Source organism: Rhamphochromis longiceps, linkage group LG9 (assembly GCF_057381845.1).
Source record: "Rhamphochromis longiceps isolate RC_006_pf linkage group LG9, R_longiceps_female_GT1.1, whole genome shotgun sequence".
NCBI classification, from domain to species: Eukaryota; Metazoa; Chordata; class Actinopteri; order Cichliformes; family Cichlidae; genus Rhamphochromis; species Rhamphochromis longiceps.
Window position 1 is genome coordinate 10,555,416 of NC_140565.1, and position 13,055 is coordinate 10,568,470.

The 13,055-nt window shown below is 41.2% G+C and overlaps 1 protein-coding gene, 1 long non-coding RNA gene and 1 pseudogene across 2 annotated transcripts; 2 read left to right on the top strand and 1 right to left on the bottom strand.

Annotated features, from left to right (window-relative positions):
* The first annotated feature begins 970 nt into the window (after positions 1 to 970).
* On the top strand, positions 971 to 8,629 carry LOC146661704 (uncharacterized). Its single transcript, XM_085418222.1, has 3 exons — positions 971 to 2,241; positions 5,648 to 5,788; positions 5,931 to 8,629. The coding sequence occupies exon 3, from the start codon at positions 5,976 to 5,978 to the stop codon at positions 6,759 to 6,761; it is 786 nt and encodes a 261-aa protein (XP_085274348.1). The 5' UTR covers positions 971 to 2,241; positions 5,648 to 5,788; positions 5,931 to 5,975; the 3' UTR covers positions 6,762 to 8,629.
* A 1,706-nt stretch (positions 8,630 to 10,335) lies between these two features.
* On the bottom strand, positions 10,336 to 11,372 carry LOC146661705 (uncharacterized). Its single transcript, XR_014913257.1, has 3 exons — positions 10,941 to 11,372; positions 10,764 to 10,840; positions 10,336 to 10,553 (listed from the first exon to the last, which is right to left on the bottom strand). It is a non-coding gene; the product is annotated as an uncharacterized LOC146661705 (long non-coding RNA).
* Positions 11,373 to 11,416: 44 nt separating this feature from the next.
* Positions 11,417 to 13,055, top strand: part of LOC146661706 (polypeptide N-acetylgalactosaminyltransferase 17-like) — a 33,063-nt pseudogene continuing 31,424 nt past the window's right edge.

Sequence of the window (13,055 nt, forward strand, 5' to 3'; positions counted from 1 at the left end):
TAAAGTGCGTGTGACTGGTGCGCAGTGGCTGTGGTGCTCACGGTCAGAGTTCAGTCACAAAGAGGGTAACAGAGATGAATTTAAAGTTAAGGTGATGGTGCTTAGATTCATTCACAGACTGAAACCTTCACACCAACTTTATCCTGTGTCTCTTAGTTTTAGACTAGTTGTTTAGTCTATTTTGATGTTTTAAACCATATCACAGGGTTTTTACTTCACCATTTACGGGGTTTTAACAAGCAAACAAAAGACAGATCGTGATGTTTGAAAATGTTTTGGAAATATTCTTTAAAGATTAGATGTAAAATACGCAGAGGATAAATTCAATTGGTTTATTAGTTTATTACATAAGTTGAAAAAAAGTTAAACAAGTAAATAAAGAAACAACATAAAAGAAAAGTAAACAAAACAAATCGGTAAATAAAGGAAAATGGTAATAAGAAGGGAAAAAAAAAGAAAAGAGAAAACCCCAACAATCCCCTCTGAGCAAGCACTAGGCGACAGTGGGGAAGAAAAACTGCCTTTAAACGGGCAGAAACTTCCGGCAGAACCAGGCTCACGAGGGGCAGTCAACTGCCGGGACTGGTTGGGGTGAAAAAAGATGAAGGAGAGAGGGAAGAAGTGTTAGGAGAGAAGGGGAGAGGAGAGGTGAAAATTAAGATGGAACAGAGGTGGAGGGAGACGAGGTGACGTCAGCAGTAGAAAAAATAGAAAAAGTAGAAAGAGCAGGAGTGTCCCTCCTCCAGAAGAAGCGGAAACGTTTTTTCTTCTTTTCCATGAGCTTTTCCACGACCACTTTTTTCTCTAGGATGAGGGTTCTCAACTGATCGGTTGTTTCTTCAACTTCCTTCTCAAGTTTCTGGCATCTTTGCTCCATTTCTTTTAATAGATTGCACTTGTCTGTATTTTGCTGTTGTTTTTCCTTGTGCATCTTTTCTAACTGCTCATTTCTTCTTGTGATTTCTTGAAGCTTACGCTGCAGGTCTTCATTTATTTTCTCTTGTTGCTGCTTTTGTGCAAGCATTTCAGCGTTTTCGCGCTTCAAGTTGTCTGAGTCCTGGATAATACGTTTTTTTTCTTCTTCCTGTTGCTCTTTCTCTTGAAGAAGCTCTTTTTTTTTGCACTCTGTTTCATCCAGCCTGACTTTCAGCACTTCGTATTTTTTCTTTATGCCTTTGAGTTGGTCCTGCATTTGTGTGACCCCTTCCTTTTTCTGTCCGAGGATTTGTGCAGTTTGTTCCATAGCTTCATCAAGCGTTCCTTGGAGCGCCTGATTCTTTTGCTCCATGTTTTGGAGATCCCTTTGCATCTCCCCAATAGTAGCATTCGCGCGTTGAAGCTGGGCAGACGTTTCTTTTAATTCAGCACTCTTTGTCTTGTTTTCCTTCATCAGGAACAAAATCTTCTGTCGTGCTTCACCAAACTTTCCTTCCCAGGCCTCACTAATAATTTTTGTGTAAGGCTGGCGTTGCTGTTGTTTTTCCAGCTCTTGATTTCGTGCTTCCAATTGTCTGCACTTCTCCTCCAGTTGAAGCTTCTCTTCTTCAATTTGTTTAATTTTTGCATGTAGGTCGGAGTTTTCCTGTAATGTCCTTTGGACTGATGAGGCACCAATGGATCGTGTCATATCAGGCTTCCCTCTTGAAGTGAGTGGCCGGCCAGACCTCGAAGGAGAGGCAGCAAGATTGTTTATTCTTTGTTGGCATTTTCGTGGATACATTTTTAATCCTGTGCACAGTGACTCTGAAGAGGTTTACAAATACTTTCAAATATATCTCTGGTCGAACGTTTGAAGGCTGCGAACAAACTGACTAAAACTTGCTGCTCCTGACCCCTATTTATAGAAAAGGCTCAAAGGCATGTGCTTGTGACATCATCACATGTCCTTGTGACATCATCACATGTCCTTGTGACATCATCACTCTTCATGAATCAGATTGTCACATGACATTTTAGAATGCGCCCCCTGCCGCCATCACAGTAGGCCAGACAAAGGATACAGCTTCAGCTATGGTGGTACGTGTGTAGTCGGTTGCAATGTTAGATCTCACGATCGTGAAGGCAAGAAACTGGATTAATCTTTTAATCGTTTTCCATCCTGGCGGCAACGTGAGGGATCCCATGTATCCGATATCACCAAACAAAGACGCCAGGCATGGATTGCAGCGGTGAGACGAGCGGATATCGAGTTCCGTGCAATCCCCAGCTTTTTGTTGGTTTGCTCGCGGCATTTTCTCTCCGGTGAGTTCTAAAGTAATTCATATCACTATCCGATTGTTGAGTCTGACGTCACTAGCCGTGTCTGGGCCTAAACTCTGCTGCAGGTCCATATATCAAATGATCACTGTGGCATTACTGAGAGTTAAAACACTGTCTTAAGTCTTTCATCTTTAATAAAATTATCAGCGTTCTGCTCTACCAGGTGTAACAACTGAGTTAAACATCCAGGCATCCATGACAATGGAATTTATGACATATGAGTTAGAAGTTAGCAGCAAGTTAGCTCGCTAGCTTCTATCTAAATACAATATAGCATGTCCTGACTGTGGGGTTTTGGAAACAAATTAAAACGTACAGCTTTCTTATCACTTCCAACATAAATGAAGACAGAAAACTAAACAGCAGTGACAGTGGCTGCAAATTTTACCAGGGTTTTAGTCAAATGCCCCCCTGTGATTTTACCTGCACCCTGCGATTTGATTTTTAGTTATTTTAACAGCAAACTGAAGAAAAGCCTTGACTCCGTTGCTCCACTCACCACCAAAAAGATTAACGTAAAACATGCATCACCCTGGAGAAACGAAGAAGTCAAAAAACTCAAAAGAAATTGCAGGGCAGCAGAAAGGAGATGGAGGAAAAATAAAAATAATATCAACCATCAAATATTTTCCGAGCAATTTAAAATGTACAATAATACATTAAGGAAGTCAAGAAATTCATACTTCGCCAAAATAATCAGTATTAACAAAAATAATCCCAAGGTCCTCTTTTCCACCATAGATCATTTATTTAACCCTGATTTTAACAGCTCCCAAAGAACCCCCACAGACTCGCTCTGTGAGCAGTTTGCAGACCACTTCAGGGGAAAGATCAGCGCCATCAGATCTGATATTTTATCTAATCGCGATATGATTGTAAACACATCTGAGGGCTCGATTGTACCTGAGGAGACACTGGACAGCTTTGTCCTGGTTAATGCTGAGAACTTTCAGAAGGTTTTCTCCACAGTGAGACCCACCACATGTCTTTTAGATCCAATCCCCTCTTCACTCTTTAAAACACTTTATGGATTTTTTGAGGCTGAGCTTTTATACATGATGAATTGCTCTCTTCAGTTGGGTGTCTTCCCTGCTGCCTTTAAAACGGCGGTGGTGAGGCCCCTTCTGAAGAAGAGCAATTTGGATTGTAATGATTTTAATAACTACAGACCTGTATCCAACTTACCATTTTTAAGTAAAGTCTTAGAAAAACTTGTTTTTACTCAGATTACTGATTTTCTCAATGATAGACAGATCCTGGAGATATTCCAGTCTGGATTTAGGGTGAACCACAGCACAGAGACGGCTCTCCTAAAGGTTTTAAATGATCTTAGATGTAACTGGGACGCCCAAAAGCTCTCAGTCCTGGTGCTGCTGGATCTAAGCGCAGCCTTTGATACAGTAGACCACGCTATTCTTTTAAACAGACTAAAACACATGGTGGGCCTCTCTGGTGCTGTACACAACTGGTTCACTTCCTATCTCTCTGACAGATCTTTTATGGTGAGTATGGATACATGCTCCTCTAAGATCCATAAAATGACATGTGGTGTGCCTCAAGGGTCGGTTCTAGGCCCTGTACTTTTTAATTTGTATATGTTGCCTCTCGGCAGTGTCATCAGGAGGCATGGAGTGAACTTCCACAGTTACGCTGATGACACGCAGCTGTACATCTCCGTGTCTCCTGATGACACCAGACCAATGGATGCCCTTTTTAACTGTATCTTGGATATAAGATCTTGGATGGCAGAAAACTTTTTACAGCTTAACCAGGACAAAACTGAAGTTTTAATTGTCGGTCCTGAGGCTCAGAGAGAGAAACTCTTGTCTAAATTAGAGGCATTTTCACTATGTCCTTCGCTACAAGTGAAAAACCTGGGTGTTATTTTTGACTCTGAGCTTGGTTTTATCCCACATGTTAAACATGTAACCAAAATTGGATTTTATCATCTAAAAAATATAGCCAGAGTCCGCCCTATTCTCTCTCGGGCCAACACGGAGATGCTGATGCATGCTTTTATTGCCAGTCGCATTGATTACTGTAATGCCCTGCTCTCTGGTCTTCCTAAGAAGAATATTTCAACTTTACAACTCTTGCAAAACTCGGCAGCTCGTGTGCTGACGAAGACCAGAGGGCGGGCCCACATTACACCGGTTTTAGAATCGCTGCATTGGCTCCCCGTGTGTTTCAGGATCGATTTTAAAGTTCTTTTATTGGTTTTTAAATGTCTTAATGGTCTTGGGCCTTCTTATCTCTCAGATCTGCTTTTACCATACGAACCCTCGCGGACCCTGAGGTCCTCTGGTACTGGCCTTTTGATTGTCCCTAAAGTCAGGACACATACTCACGGAGAGGCAGCTTTTCAGTGGTATGGTCCTCGTCTGTGGAACAGCCTGCCGGAGGAGCTCAGGGCCGCAGAGAACGTACATGTTTTTAAGAACAGGCTCAAGACCCACCTTTTTAATTTAGCTTTTACTTAGCGTTTATTTATTTTTTATGCTTATTTATTCTATCCTGTTATTCTATTATTAATTTAGGATTTACCTAATATTTTTTGATTTTATTCTTATTCATTTTTTAATCTTCTTACTCTATTTATATTTATATTTATATTGTATCCTGTTCTTATTTATTTTATCATTTTACCCTGTATATATCGTATTGCGTCATATCTCCAGTGTTTCCTCGGAGGGCGCTCTCTGCACCGGGGCTGTTATTGACCGTGGCTGCTGGTCTCTGGGGTCCTCTCAGCCTGGTTGGGGGGCTCCTTGGCCTCCCTCCGGCTGTGTGCCCAGCCCGGAGGCTGCGGTCTGTGACCGGCTCCCGGTGCAGACGGCTCTCTGTTATAATGTTTCCTCACTTGGCTCATGCGAGCCCAGCCCAATTTTTACTCTTTAAGTGTGCGCGTGTGTGTATGTGTGTGTGTGGGTGGGGGTGGGGGGATATATGTGTATTGAGAGTGTGGGGAGTGAGTTGGAGGGTGGGGTGGGCTGCTTTTAACTATGTAAAGCACTTTGTGCTACATTTTTTCTGTATGAAAAGTGCTTTATAAATAAAGCTTGATTGATTGATTTGTAGGGTTACTGAAGTTGGGCTAGCTGGTATATAATGATGTGCTACGTGACCGCTAGTAACACAGCTATGTTAGCACAATATAAACACGCTAACTTTTTTTCCACTCGATAAAAGTTAACGTGAGTGTTCTCGGTGGTCAGGAACAAATGTAATCGCATGGCAGGATGCTGTAAAAGGACCAAACCAAAAGGCTTTTAGTGGGTTTTTTTTCAATGCGCTGCGGTCATAGATAATGAGATAAAACATGCTAATGTGTGATGCTGCAGAACCACGTCATGTCGACTGAGTAGCTTTTGATTTGGCATTATTGCAGGCAAACCAGCATATGAAATGGATGTAACAAATCCAGACTGGGCACCAACACTGCACATGGGGCACGACGACAAACCTGTGTCAGACTCGGACCGGCACGCAAGGCGTATGCAACGGAAGCGAAAAAGAGCACCCATTGCAGGTAAACACCCCCCTCTGAAAACATACTAAATTGCTCTTATGGTACACTAATCCGCACATAACTTAAAGATGAATCACACACCTGTCATTGGAATATTGGTGTACATTAACCTTAAGTCTATGCACTATTTTTTATCTTACAGGCTTGATGATCGATGAAGGTCTGACAGAAGAACAACAACCATGTCATGGAGGCAGTGGACAGCAGTTGTGTTGGACAAGTGGAGGTTGACGTACCAGCTGCAAATGTGGACAGTGGTGATGGGAGTGACAGCGTCACGGAAGCTGAAGGGCAGACGAAGGACTGTGTGTGCAGTCAACAGGGCAGAGCAGAAATAAACCGGCTGTTGGAGGAGAACAGACTGCTTCGAGCACAGTTGCAAAAGACAGAGCTGAATGAAACTTTCTTAAAGGACGATACCGAAAAAGTAAGATATTACACTGGACTATATTGTTATGCTGTCTTAATGTCCCTCTTCAACACTGTCAAAGATTTCCTGCCAATACCGAAGAAACTGACAGGTTTCCAAATGCTCTTACTCACACTAATGCGTCTGAGACTTGATCTTCCAGTCCAGCATCTTTGTCATCTATTCCATGTGTCGCACAAAACACTGTCTTCTGTCTTCACCGATACCATTGATGTTTTGTATGCCCACTTAGGAGCACTGGTGCACTGGCCTGAGAGGCACTGTCTGCAGGCGACAATGCCTCCACAGTTTACTGAAACTTTTGGAAAACGAGTAGCAATCATTGTTGACTGTTTTGAGATTCGAACAGAAAGACCATCTAATTTAAAGGCACGCGCACAAACATACTCTCATTACAAGGGTACACAGACCATAAAATACCTCATCGGGATTACACCCCATGGAGCTATTTCTTTCATTTCCAGGGGATGGGGGGTCGTGCATAGAGCAGGGCGATATGGCCAAAAATATTTATCACGATATATATTTGAAAATTTGCGATAACGATATAACCGACGATATAATTGATGCGAGACAAAATACAACTCCACAACATTACTAGCGCAAAAAGACAACCTTCCATTTATTTTCACTTAAACAAGAAGCTGGTTTTTATGTACATTAAAGCTTTATAAAAATGTAACAGTGCAAATGCAAATTCCTTGCTGAAAGTTTAACCAAAAGGCATTTCCAGTAGAAATGGGCTGACATATCCTGAGCATAACCATGTATAATATCCACTGAAGTTAAAAAGAGGTGCTTTGCAACATTAAACTGCAGTGTGCAGTACGCATTTTTCGGACCATAAGGTGCACGGGATTATAAGGCACATTAAGCGAAACAAAGCAGTCAGATAAATCAAACTTTATTAAACTCATTCTTCTTGCTTCCTCCACTTCTGTACCATTGATTCATTAATGTTGAATTCTCTGGCAGCTGCTCTATTCCCATGTTGTTGCAGTATATTAATGACTAACCTGGTATTGTGGATAGATTATCTCAGTTGTTCTCCTGACTGAAGTTTGGTCCGTTTACAGCATCCTGCCATGCGATTGCATTTGTCTCTAACCATGAAGAACCTTCACGTTAACTTTTATAAGTGGAAAAGTGTTAGTGTTCGTCCTCCAGCTTCACTGTTTATGTTATGCTAACATAGCTGTGTCGCTAGCGATCACGTAGCACATCATTATATACCAGCTAGCCCAACTTCAGTAACCCTACAAACGTCACTGCTGTTTAGTTTCCTGTCTTCATTTATGTTGGAAGTGATAGCAGAGCTGTACGTTTTAATTTGTTCAGAAATCTCTCAGTCAGAACATGCTATATCATGCTTAGGTAACTAGCGAAACTAGCGAGCTAACTTCCGCTAGCTTCCTGCTAACTTCTAACTCCATTAAATGTAATAACTTTTTGTTTTCATGGAAGTTAAACTTTATAGTTACACCTGGTAAAGCAGCAATGCTGATCGTTTTACTAAAGATGAAAGAATTTAGACAGTTTTTAACTCTCAGTGATGCTGCAGTGTTGTTTGACCTGAAGCATACGGAGTTTAGGACCCAGATTACTCCCAGATTTAAGAGCATCTTAGTCCGACAAATACGACAATAACGACGACCGCTTTCATGTTCTGCAAAAAAATGTGCTTTGTCGTGTATCTGACAGACAAACACCAAACCAGTTCCACATCACGGAAGTTGCACCATTTTTACAAACCAATTCTGGTTCATCTGTTTCACTCAACAATCGGCCATGTGCGTATGAAAACAAAGGCACTGCGCATGCGCGTTTTACTCCCATTCTATCGCGATATTTCATTTTCCTATCGTTGCCTAACATTATACCGGTATTACCGTGAATGGTATAATATGGCCCAGCCCTAGTCGTGCATCAGATAAACACATCATAGAGAGATGTGGCATTCTTCAAAAGCTGTTACCAGGGGACGTAGTATTGGCTGACAGAGGCTTTGACATCAGAGATGCTGTAGGAATGATGTGTGCGGAGGTCAAGATTCCAGCTTTCACAAAAGGCTACTGTCAACTTGATGCAAGGGACGTTGAACAAACGAGAGCAATTGCCCACCTGAGAATTCATGTTGAGCGAGTAATAGGTAGTTTGCGCAACAAGTTCAAAATGTTACACACAGTCTGATTACTCTTATCATGTGAGGCTGAAGACACAACACTTCTTGATAAGATCGTTAAGGTTTGCTGTGTTTTTGTTAATATGTGCCCCAGTGTTGTTGTCAAACCAGGGCCAAATGACACTTGCTCCTGTTGAGTATTCTTAAAGCTGTTCTTTTGGATGTACTGTACATTGTAAATAGTTGTACTTTGTGTGAAGTTGTTTTAATAAAACAAAAAAGAATAGTATATTTGTTTGTTTTTCTTTATTATAGATCTATTCACATGTACACAGCAATCACATAAAAATGAAATGCAAACTATTTACATCGCACCACACAGCTGTCATCAATCTTTAACCACAACATGAAACATTACAGGCTATTTAGAGCAGCACGTTGTTTCGAGAAGTATTTCCCAACAAGTTCAGGAAGGCACATTTTACGAAAGAAGTCTTGTGCTTTCTTTAAGCGCGGTTTCCAGAAATCCACAGCAGGGAAGACGCGAGTCACAGCAAGGTCTCTCTGTGTCCACACAACGAGGCCACAGTGGCTGGCGCCCGTAACAAAGACTCAGCGTCTCTGTTGTGTAAACACGCCAGTGATTGGGGTAATGTGGGTGACTGTGTAGTGTAGTTGGTGTAATAGTTTTCGACTCCACACAGTCACTGCTTTGCTGTGCTTCTGCAGCGTATCCAGTAATGGTGACAAATCCTCCAGCGTTGCAATAGGAAGCTGCTCTTAAGCGCAGAAAGAATTGTTTCCAGGGATTTCTATTTGTATCCAGCTTGGCGTGCAGGATCCTTTGTGTAATCTATGCTTACATATGTATTTTACACACAGACAATGTGAAAAATACAACACATTGCTATGGATTGATGCTGAAAGTGCTAATTGCACTAAAAAATTTAGCTGAAAAAAATAACACCAACTAAATAGATAAGCATGTCTGTTAACAAAAACCCCCAAACGCTTTACCCAACTGGGGTTTTTCAACTACCTCACTGACAGAATGAGCCCAGGTATTGCCAGTGCCACTGATGGAAATGAGCCACAGCAGCTCTTCAGCACCTACAAATGAGACCTGCCCACACCAACAAGCAAGAAGGGAGACCAGGTGGCGAGCATCGCCACACTTTCCAATCCAATAAACTACCATTGCAGTTAGTAGTAAGTGGTTGATTAGTGCAGCAACAACAAAAACACACTGAATGTCATTTTAAAATACACAAAATGTTTTATTTTACATTCTATCGAAGTTCCTGCTGGAAAGTGCTGTACTGTACAAGATGCTTCCCTCACCGCAAACTCAGGTTTACTGCTGGATAAATTTTATTTCCACATTAGTCAACTCAACAACCAAGACAGAGCACAATAGAGACAATAAGGGGGTGGCTGTAGCTCAGGCGGTAGAGCAGGTCATCTGCTGATCGGAAGATTGGTGGTTCGATTCCTGGCTTCCCCCAGTCTGCATGCCAAATATCCTTGGGCAAGATATTAACCCCAAATTGCTCTCCGATGCATCCATCGGAGTATGAATGTGTGTGAATGTTACTTAGAAAGCACCTAGAACAATGTGCTTGTGCGAATGGGTGTGAATGGGTGAATGCACAAGTTGTGTAAAGCGCTTTGAGTGCTCAGAAGAGTAGAAAAGCGCTATATAAGAACCAGTCCATTTACCAATATGTGCACTGGTCTAATGATGTTTATGGCTCCCAAAGTATCGAGTATTGAGGTCTATTGCACTGTTGACTATTTACAAAAGTATTGCACAAAAGGTATTGCACAGTGAGGTGAAGAGGCACTACAGCTTAGTTGTTCCCCCCTCCTTTGTCCTCCTGTTTCCCCTCCCTCTCCCCTCCAGAGAGGAGTTAAACAGTCTGATGGCGTGTGGGACAAAGGAGTTTTTAAGTCTGTTAGTTCTTGTCTTGGGGAGAAGCAGCCTGTCACTGAACAGACTCTTCTGGTTGTTAATGGCCGTGTGCAGAGGATGCCTGGCATTGTCCATAATGTCCATCAGTTTCTTTAGTGTCCTTTTCTCTGCCACTGTCACCAGGGTGTCCAGCTTCATGCCGACCACAGAGCTAGCCTTCCTGATCAGTTTTTCCAGCCTGGATGAGTCCTTCTTTGCTGTGCTGCTCCCCCAGCACACCACAGCATAGCACTTTAAGAATCTAAAAGATAACAAAATCTGATAGGTAAAAATAACATTTTGAACCAACTAGGTGGTTCCCAAAAATCTGGCGTGCTGTGAGTCCTTAAAAAAATTGAGGAAACCGGAAAAGTAGCAGGACTAAATAACTCTGTACAGCAGATGAACTGTATCTGGAAATCATGTCCTTAAGATGTAGAAAAATATAAAGAAAAGCAAAGACTTGAAGTACCTGAGAGATGCACTGGCCCTTTAATGGATCCATCTGCTGTTTGCTGAAGCCTCATCAGAAACGGTCTCAGTGGAAGGCTGTCAAGAAGCCATTTTTAGTGAAGAGAAACAGGGAGAAAAGGCTGAGGTATGGTAAATTACACGAGAACTGGACTATATCAGTGGCAACAGGTCTTACAGCATTATGAATTCATATTTGACATTTTTGGTTCAAATAATTGTTGATATGACTCCAACAGAGGGTGTTTACATCCATCTGTAAAACACGATGAAGGCTCTGCCAGTGGTGTTGGGAATCTTGAGAAAGCTGATGGAAATATGAACCAGATATTAAGATTTTCATTAATCATGCAGTCCCAGCTGAAAAGCATCTAGTTGGAAAAGGCATATTTTTATTCATTACGACAATGATCCCAAACACACGGTGAATGCAGTAAACGTATACCTAGATCAGTCATGGATTGGCCTCCCCAGAGCCCAGACCTCAACATTTATTAAAGCAGTGTGTTCCGGAAAGAGAGAGTCCAGGCTATGTTCGATAGTAAAGGTGGCCATACCAAATATTGACTTTCAAGTACATTTTTGCCTTATGTACTGTATTTCCATTTATGTTTGCACGTTTAAGTGAATTGCTCTGCCTATTTCCCATTTTCCCAGCAGAATATAATGAAATGAGGATGCCTCAAGACTTTTGCAATATTGTATCAGAAGGAGAAAAAAGGTGACAAATGTCCCAGTTCTTCGTGGTTAATCTTGTTAATGTTGCCTTCTGTTTTCTAATGGTTTCCTGCCAAAAACCCTAAAAAAGTGTTCTCCAACCTCGTGAATTGAAAACACTGGATTTGTTATAGAATAACTTCTAATTAGCTATTATTTCACAGAGGAAATAAGATAATCGATAAAAGAAAAAAAGACGTGAAAAGGAGACAATAAAAGAAGCCCCTTCCTTTCCCACATGTGCTAAACTTAGAGCCAAAGCCTCACCCTGCCGCTTTCCGCTTCATTAGAGCTGTTTAAACAAAACAAGTTTAAAATAGGGTTTCTATCTGAAACAGCACATGCAGTTAAAAGGCCAATGTGGAAAATAAATCCTTGTGATTATAGTTGAACAGGAAGCAGCACTTGCTCTGCCTTTCAGCCCCATTGAACAAGACGTCAGCAGCTCTATGGAGGTAGTTTAGTCTTTTTTACAAATTCAAAATTAAATATGCGAGCACTCAAAAATTAAGGTTCACTGAGAAATGTCCTCATTTTTTAAAAAGAAAGGCATATTCCTTGTTATTTAATACAACATTCAATTGATCAGAAATGTTAGAAATCATGGTAAATGGGCTCATCAATACAAAATCATGATTGTCTTTTTAATTGTATAACTTTGTAGACTACTTTTCCCAAACCATCACTCTAGTGCTCCACTGGCACCTCGTATTACTTAATGCAAGTAGTTTACAGGTGTTGTGTCGTGTCTTTCTACAGATGTAGAAAGGTCAGCTACTCAAGAGACCTTCCCCAAATCTCCCTCATCTTCATCTTCGTCAACGAGGCTCTGTCGGTGATCCTGCGCTCAGTCCACTCAGCTGTCAATCACACACTTGCTCAAGGAGGTCATCCTGGTGGACGACAACAGCGATGACGGTCAGTATAGATTAAATATTTTCTTCAGCTAATACCAAATAAGAAGAGTGGCTTTTTCGCCCTCTGATTAGAAGATGGTTTATAGTGAGTGAAACACAGAATTTCCATCTAAAATCCACTGAGTCATCAGCAGGATTTCTACTGAAAGCAACAAAATACACATCAAATTGTCATTCAGCATCCCAGAAATAATTATCTTATACAATAAGTGTCATGTAACCTGAATATAATTATATAATTAAGTTTTATATTATTATAAAACTGAAACTAGTGAATAACCTTTGCACTGTCCTCTTCCTGCTGTGACAAAACAAATTTCCCACGTGTGGGACTAATAAAGGTTATCTTATCTTATCTTATCTTATCTTATCTTAAAAAGGTGGCGCGGTCGTTGATGCTCAGGAAGCAGTAGACCCCCGTTGGTGTTGTTTAGAGTGAGTTGGAGCTTAAAACAGCACCGCAGGGAGCTGAGTGAGAACTTTTATGTCATCTCTCTATTTGCATGTGTGCTTCTGTATTTCTTTATTTATCAACTGTGTTGTTGTGGTGATGAATTTGTATGTTTTTTATGTTTGTTTTCAGCTTTTGATAGTGTAGCAGTGACAATAGTTGGCATACATTAGTGGTTATTTAGGATAGGATGAGCTAATAAGCCATC

Coding starts and splice junctions, on each gene's coding strand:
- LOC146661704 (XM_085418222.1), top strand. CDS start 5,976: ATGGAGGCAGTGGACAGCAGTTGTGTTGGACAAGTGGAGGTTGACGTA.